General features: G+C 38.9%; 1 protein-coding gene across 3 annotated transcripts; it reads right to left on the bottom strand.

Annotated features, from left to right (window-relative positions):
- Nucleotides 1-1,780: 1,780 nt before the first annotated feature.
- LOC108332574 (la-related protein 6B) lies at nt 1,781-5,606 on the bottom strand. 3 transcript variants are annotated; one of them, XM_052871118.1, is made up of 5 exons: nt 5,475-5,606; nt 4,784-4,831; nt 4,621-4,689; nt 3,033-3,179; nt 1,781-2,466 (listed from the first exon to the last, which is right to left on the bottom strand). In XM_052871118.1, exons 1-5 carry the CDS (start codon nt 5,589-5,591, stop codon nt 2,458-2,460), a joined length of 390 nt encoding a protein of 129 aa, XP_052727078.1. In that variant the 5' UTR covers nt 5,592-5,606; the 3' UTR covers nt 1,781-2,457. The 3 variants fall into 3 exon arrangements, with proteins under 3 accessions (XP_052727078.1, XP_052727076.1, XP_052727077.1); XM_052871116.1 differs by having other exon boundaries at nt 1,781-2,427; XM_052871117.1 differs by having other exon boundaries at nt 1,781-2,332.
- Nucleotides 5,607-7,549: the final 1,943 nt, after the last annotated feature.

Below are 7,549 nucleotides of genomic sequence, written 5' to 3'. Positions count from 1 at the left end.
TAACAGAAGTAGATGTAGTGGAACTAGAGTGCTGACGGTCCTCATACCATCTGATAAATTCCTGAAAGAGTACAGGGTTATTTATGGTATTTGATGAAGTAGGATGGTCTGCAGACGGTGATCGGGGAGGACGTCCATGAAGCGCATAACATCTATCAATTTTGTGGCCTAGCTTGCCACAGTGGTCACATTTTGGACGTCCTTTACTTGGCTGGCGAGACCGACTCCGATCATCAAATTGGACAGCCATGGAGAGGGAGAAACCCTAAAAAAATCTAAAGTGCTCTGATTGATACAACGACAACAGATCCAGAAAGAGGACGAGGAGGCGAGCAAGACGGTACTGGTCAGCGGTGGATCTCACCGGCGACGCGCCGACACGAGCGGTGGGAAGCAGCGGATCTGGTAACCTTTGCGGCGGCGCGTGGAGGCGCGTGGGTGGTCCGTTCACCGCGATATTGTACCACGGTGGTCGCCCGATCGAGATGATCCCGATGGTGTGGTTGTCGATCGATTCTGGAACTCCGGCGACGATGGCGGCGGTGGCGGCGGCGACGACAACAGCGACAATGGCGACGGCGATGGGTACCGGAGACTGAGGGACTAGCTGGAACAAAACCTAAGCTGTGATACCATGTTAGAAGTGGACTTTGAACCTAACTCAACCCCACAAAACCGGCTTGTATGGTGAGGTTTGCAACCACTTATAAATTATGAATTGGCTTTATCTCTAGTCGATGTGGGACTTCCAACTCACCCTCCTCACGCTGAGGTATATACATCTCGAACGTGGGATTAGACAATGGGTGGTTCGATAGTGGGTGGAACAATATGCCCAACAAACAACAATATCGCTAGGATAGACTCTAACCATGGCTCTAATACCATGTGAAATAGTAGAGAAGATTAGGAGAAATCTCCCTTATGTGTTTAGCATACACATAGGGTAGTTTATTTATAATGTAAGATAAGGGTTAAACCCTAAATAAAGAATGGGCTAAGCCCAATTAACATAAACACACAACTTAACATCTAACACTAAGCATACAGACTCTAATTCTACACATACAAGCATACGATTATTCATTAAAAGACACATTGAATGAAGTTTGAACAAAATTGAGCATCAACCTTTTATGCACCAATTAAAAACACCAACGAAGCTGGAGTAGATCCAGTAAAGAGGAACGGAATGGAGGTGGAAGAAAGAAACAGGAGAAGAGAAGAAGGTGGGGTTGAGAGGAGAGAAGGGAGTGTTGTGTGCAGCGAAAAAGTGAGAGTAAAAGTGAAGAGAGAAGAGTGTTTAGGTTTAGAGAAAAGAGAATCTAGGCCAAAGAATCTCTTTGAATTTTTCAAATTTTTTATTTAAGTTAAAAGCTTTCAACGCAGGGCATATTTGCCATTTTCACAAAAATTGAAGATCCAGAGTGAAACACAAGTTGCAAACACTTAGAGGTGCAGGATGAAACTCCCATTAAAGTTTGATGAAGACCCAAAACATTAGAATAAGCTTAATCATAAGGATGAATACTCCTTTGTATTACTAAGAGGATACATGACATGTTTTATAAATTGACATACATCACATTCAAATGACTTAACATACTCTTTGAAGAATAAAGTTGTCAAATACGTTAAGGAATTAAAAAGAAAAGTATTATAATCACAACTGAATATGCTTTTGAAAGAAAAAATCATTATGTTTGCAAGATTACTATGTCCAAGTGAGAAAAGAAAAAGGTACAATTTCATCTTTTACAAAACTGTCATCATTATCATATGCCTTAAGATATTTTATTTCCACACAATCAAACGAGCTTTATATTGCATGCTTGCATTTTCACACATTTTTTCACCTAACAGCTGACTCCCTCCTTAGTCTATCCTAAAATTTCTTTTGTACTTTCTAGGCGGTTCACATCGTCTCTAACAGACAAACAACACGTTAAGAAGATTGTTTCAGATTGCCCCAGCCAAACTAGTACTGTCACAATCACACTGTTACAGCATCAACATATACTTGCTACAAGTACAACGACAAACTTGCATCAGCATTGATCGAACAAATTAGGCTATATTAACAGCTACCGGCTTTCCCCTACCCATTCAAAATCCTCTTGTACCATCCGGCATTCGGGGCCCTGGTGGTTGCTTGGCAATTACTCGATCCGTGAAAATTGTATTATTTGAAGGGGGTGTTCCCACACGATTATTCTGATGACAATGCACTCGACCTCGTCCCTTACCTCGGCCCCGACTTCGACCTTTCCTTTGCCCAGTCTCTTTTTCATAACCATGATCTTCTCCATGTTTAATTTAAAGGAATTATGGCCTAAACATAGAAAAGTTAAATACCAGTTGCTACTTTGCCCTCAATCTACCAGTTAGAATTTTTCGTATGACAACTGAACAGGGCACGGACATATGCTGTGAAATGCAATGAAAAAACCATTATTCTCAGCATATCTGTAATTCAATAAAGACGTGTTACCACAAAAAAGCATAAATTTCTTTTCAAGGGCTCAAACATGTTGGAAGGGTTCTAAAACTTGGGGGGAATGGTTTCCAAGCATGAAGACACTCACGAGGCATTTTAAAACCGGTATAATTTTCTTATATAGTTAAGAAGAGATAACAAAGTGCATAAGATGCCATAACTTTCTCACACTTTCAGACAAAAGTCAGGTACAGTACACCACCACAAACATTTAAGATATTTCGTAATGAAATTGGACTTTTATCGTGATAACAAAAGCTGACCTTTGATGGCAACCTTTATTGCGTGCAACACAAGTTAGATTTCAATTTCAATTTCAATTTCAATTGAAGGGTAGCACCAAAAATCATCTCTGGTACAGCACCCAAGTTGTGTCATATTTATAGAAGTATAACCGTTTTGGTTGACATTCTTGGAATTCAAAGATTCCAATTACCTTGACGGAAACACGATTCTGGTAATTAATTGCTCTTATGCAACAAAACTATTATCTACCATCAACAATCTGTCAATAAAAATAGGCAGAAACACTTACAGCATGTTCATGCAACTGAGTATCAGGGAAGGAAGCATCTTCTAATTGTTTCTCACTTGCATGTGGCTCAGGCACAGAAGTATAATCCTCATCACAGCCAACTTCAACATCAAGTCCCTTCTTTCCTCGTCCTTGGGATGGTTTAGACTGAAAAAAAAATATCAATAACATAATACATTTAATTCACAAAATTCGCCACCTACCTAATCTTTTTGTTCTTAAAAAAAGCAAATGCTTCAAATAAAAAAGATTTGGGTGATCTAGCTTGTAATGCAATGGCATTAGACTAAGAACTGAATTGACACAAATGTCACTAGTATTCTTCCTTCGAACCAACCAACCTCTTGTTTCCCGTCTGCTTACTATCAAGGCTGAACTTTCAAACCTCTTGCATCTTTGTACCTTCAAAGTTTCGTATTCCTAACTTCAAAGAACACTTTTCACAATGAAGGTAGAGGTTTTCTACCCAGAAACCTACCATGAACTTCATCCAAAGACTCATTTGAAACACATAAACTCCACCATTCTCTTCTCACTTCTTGAATTTGGTTTCAAAAGAAAAGTAACCATGACATTGTAAAATGTTATGACACCCTTGTTTGGACTTCCATAGCAAAAACATCAGTTCATAAATCAGAAAAGAGCTTTCAAGTTTAGAGTAGAAGGTTTTTACTACCTCCCACGATCTTTCCCAGCTGGAGGAATAAGTGTGACTTTGCAATGGAAGGGTCCATCATTTTCATTAACCATGAGAAGATTACTGAATTTTCTAACTTCCATCTTGGGTGAGACAGGTTTGTATTTTCTGGTTGACGGGGTGTCTCTTATAAGATAGCCTAGTTTTTCTTTTGCCATTGAGCACTAATTTCACAGACTGAGACCATCCAACACAGATTTTTGTCATTGAGCTCTTGGATTGAAAGTTTGAATTGGTATCCATGGCCAGATATTAGATGTGATAAGGGATGAAGTGGTTAGCAGAATTAGTGGAAGATGTGGAGGAATTTCCTTATGTCATAACCAGAGCTGAAGCTCTAATACCATGTGATTTCATGGCTTGCTAGGGAAAAAAACTATAGGGAGATTCCCATTATTCATTAAAAAAATAACAGAGATACATAGATAGGGTTGCCTAATTATATCATTACATAATATATAGAAAATGGAGAGTAAATAAAAAAAAAGGGAAAAAAATCAAACCAGATAGATATAGGTCAAATAAGACAAATGATTTTGATCCAAAATAATAGCAAACTTGGACCAAATCATAATAATCCAATCTTGATTCTAATTATTCAATACTAATCCAAAAATTAAAGACGTAGATGTAAACAATTTTGAACACATTATTAAACACACTATTTTGAACATATATCATTGGTTGAAATTTATTAAAAATATTAAAATTTTGCAGGTCGCACATCTTATTTAATAAATCTTTCCCTTGAATTGTAGTTCTCAATAAATTCTATCCAACGGGATAGTGTGTTAAGAGTGTTCCCAACAATCCTCTTGATTGTATATGCAAACCATAATTGAGGGATACTTGGATGCACGTAATGGAGGAAAGAAATATTTTAATGCATACCATGCGTCTATGCATTAGGCGAACCCAGAGGCCACTCCTCCAGTTTCCCTCATCATTCAGCTCAGCAACCTGTGAATGGTTTACAATCTGATCACTAAATGGAGGTGGTTAAAAAGTAACCTGAAATAATACCCTGCCAACTCAGAAAAGAACTGGTACTTACTGCTCTCTCAGCCAGCTCAATAGATTCATATTCAACAAATGCATGCAACTGGCACAAAAAGTTGTATTAGATTCATTAAAATACACTCCTTTCATTAATACTCTAAAGGAGAAGAGAGAGAATCCTATAAGTTTTACCAGCATGAGTTCATGCCCAAAATTAAAGTAACGAGCAACCCAAATGTTGGTGAGCGTGGCTATAACTCCTCATAAGATTACCAGTTGACATAAGTTATAAAACATTGAAAACTTGAAATACATACAAGAACAAAAACAAATATGTACATTGCAAGGTCAAAATAGAAAACAGGCCTGAAATCTACTTATTGATGTGCAGCCAACCTCACATGACCAAACTGAACACAAGTAACATGCCCCAGATGAATAGCAAGTCATGGTATATAACTACCTACCCTATATAAGGAGCAGTTAAATTTCCTCTAAATGACTGAAACAAAAACTAATAGGCATTTTTAGAAAGCGTTGGTCTGTGTAGGGCCTCCAACAATTTTATAAAAACTTGGAAAACATCATAAGATTGAAATGCCAATTTCATCACTGGAACTAAAATTCACGTGTAGGTTGGATAAAGTGTAATCAACAGGTTAAAAATTTGATGTAAAACAAAAACAGGGGATAATGACCTCAATGCAACCTATAGTACATGAACTCATGAATATATGAAAGTATACCTTGTTAGATAAGGGCAAACCATCAACTTTTCCCAATCTCAAAGCAGAAGAAGCCCCACTATTGGAGGTTTGGGGTGGACAGGTATGGATAGTCTTCACACTGCCACATGCCCACATAAAAATTTATGATAACTACACGTAAGCCTTAAAAAATCCACAACAAGCCTCATTCAATGGAAGCCAAAATAGTACCTCCCAACTACTGAAAACCTTCATAAGATTCTGATGACAATGATCCTCAGGTAGGTTTTCAGCTACAACAATGCGAGACTACCAGAAAATAAAATTGCTAGAGTGAGAGATAAAATAAAATATTTCGAAAAGAATATATGACATGCATGGATCGAGATAGAACCCATCAAATGATATTGATTGTTTAAAGAAAACCAAACGCAGCATTAATAAACTGTCCTGACAACTTAAAATTTAGTCACAAAATTGTAGGAAGAATTACTTGTGGCTCTTCTATATCAGACTCGGTCAGGGGATACTGGCGTCTGATTTTCTTTCCATCTTCACTAACCACCTGGAGGATTAAGCATTGACGTATATGTGAAAACATCAAGAATAAAATTACGAATAAATATCCAAATGTAGAAAATGTATAAGTTGAGAGTAACATTAGCTCATGAAGCAAGAAATAAATGTAGAAGGATAGCACTGCACAAATCAACAGTATTAAACTATTAAAATTGTATAATTAAATGATATATATGTTTATTTCTCAACCTTGATATTACTCTTATCATAAGAGAAAGAGAAATACTATGTGTACAACGAAGTGAAAAAGAGAAAGGAGAGAAAAGTATTACATGTGTTAGGGATTCGGGAAGGAATTCCTAACAAGCTCTCTCTCTATCTCAAACACAACAATCAAGAACTTGTAAAGAAGGAATAGTATGAATGGTATTCACAACAATGAATCAAGAATACACTGTATCTTAGGAGCTTAACCTCCTCCACCTGGTGCTAAGACCGGTCAACACATACAAACTACAGAACTGGCTAACTGAAACAATAAAGGGTCCTAATATATAGGCCTTTTCCCGCCCCCTCACGTAACTGATTAACAGTTAAGTGTTCTGTTTCCCTTTTCTCCTTTCCTATACTCTCTAAGTCCTAACATTACTCCCCCCTTGAAGATCAACCTTGTCCTCAAGGTTGGAAACGTGAGATTTGATCTCCTTGATCTGCTTCACCATCGTGTACTCATATGAATGGAATCCTTTGGCAACTGCCCTCCAATTCAGGTCTGGAGGTTTGGATGGTGGCAATTCTTCCTCCAATAACTTCCATCCTTCTTGGATTTTATTAGCTTCCAGCATTCTGGTCACCTCATTTCCAGAATTATAAGCCGTGAGGAAATGGTCTTCGATGTCTTTCAAAGCTTCAAAAAGTTCTCTCCCCTCTGTAGGTGCCTCACGAACGGCAAGACCCTTCTTTTGTTCGCTGGTCCACCTCTTCACCAAGTCTGTCCTTCTCTCCCGGGCATTGATTCTTTCATCCACCTTTCCCTCCTCATCCTTCATTCTAATGGTAAGGCCGTTCGGCCAATTACTGAGAGGTTGTTTGGACTGTAAGACCGTTCGGCCTTTGAATCTAATTGTAAGATCGTTCAGCCAATGACTAGGAAACCGTTTTGATTGTAAAATCGTTCGGCCTTTTACTGTAGCTATAAGACCGTTCGGTTCCTCCCGTCCTCTTCCATTCTGGTCCGGCAGTCCTCTCCCGTGCAGATCCGGCAATCCTCTCCCGTTCGGTTCTGACAGTCCTCGACCATTCGGTTCCAGCAGTTCCCTCACGTTCGGTTCCGGTCTTCTCACGTTCGGATCCAACAGTCCTCTACCGTGCGGTTCTCTTCTCCATATCTTTATGTCGTTCGGCTCCTCCCCCTGCATGCAACCGTTCGTTCTTTATTGACCAATATCGTTCGGTTCCCTGGCAGACTGTTTGGTTCCAGTAGTTCACTCACGTTCGGTTCCGGTCTTCTCACGTTCGGATCCAATAGTCCTCTACCGTGCGGTTCTCTTCTCCATATCTTTATGCCGTTCGGCTCCTTCCCCCTACATGCAACC

This window comes from Vigna angularis, chromosome 11 (assembly GCF_016808095.1).
Source record: "Vigna angularis cultivar LongXiaoDou No.4 chromosome 11, ASM1680809v1, whole genome shotgun sequence".
Taxonomy (NCBI): domain Eukaryota; kingdom Viridiplantae; phylum Streptophyta; class Magnoliopsida; order Fabales; family Fabaceae; genus Vigna; species Vigna angularis.
The sequence above is the reverse complement of the archived record's forward strand: the minus strand, read 5'-3'. Positions and strand labels throughout refer to the sequence as shown.

Bases quoted from the DNA above. Each gene is read 5' to 3' on its own strand.
- LOC108332574 (XM_052871116.1), bottom strand. From the start codon at position 5,591: ATGTGGGCATGTGGCAGTGTGAAGACTATCCATACCTGTCCACCCCAA. The intron at 3,180-4,620 runs GTATGCATTAAA...TTTTTTTTTCAG, and splicing joins GCCTAATGCATAGACGCATG to TCTAAACCATCCCAAGGACG. The intron at 2,428-3,032 runs GTAAGTGTTTCT...TGCATTTCACAG, and splicing joins CTCAGTTGCATGAACATGCT to CATATGTCCGTGCCCTGTTC.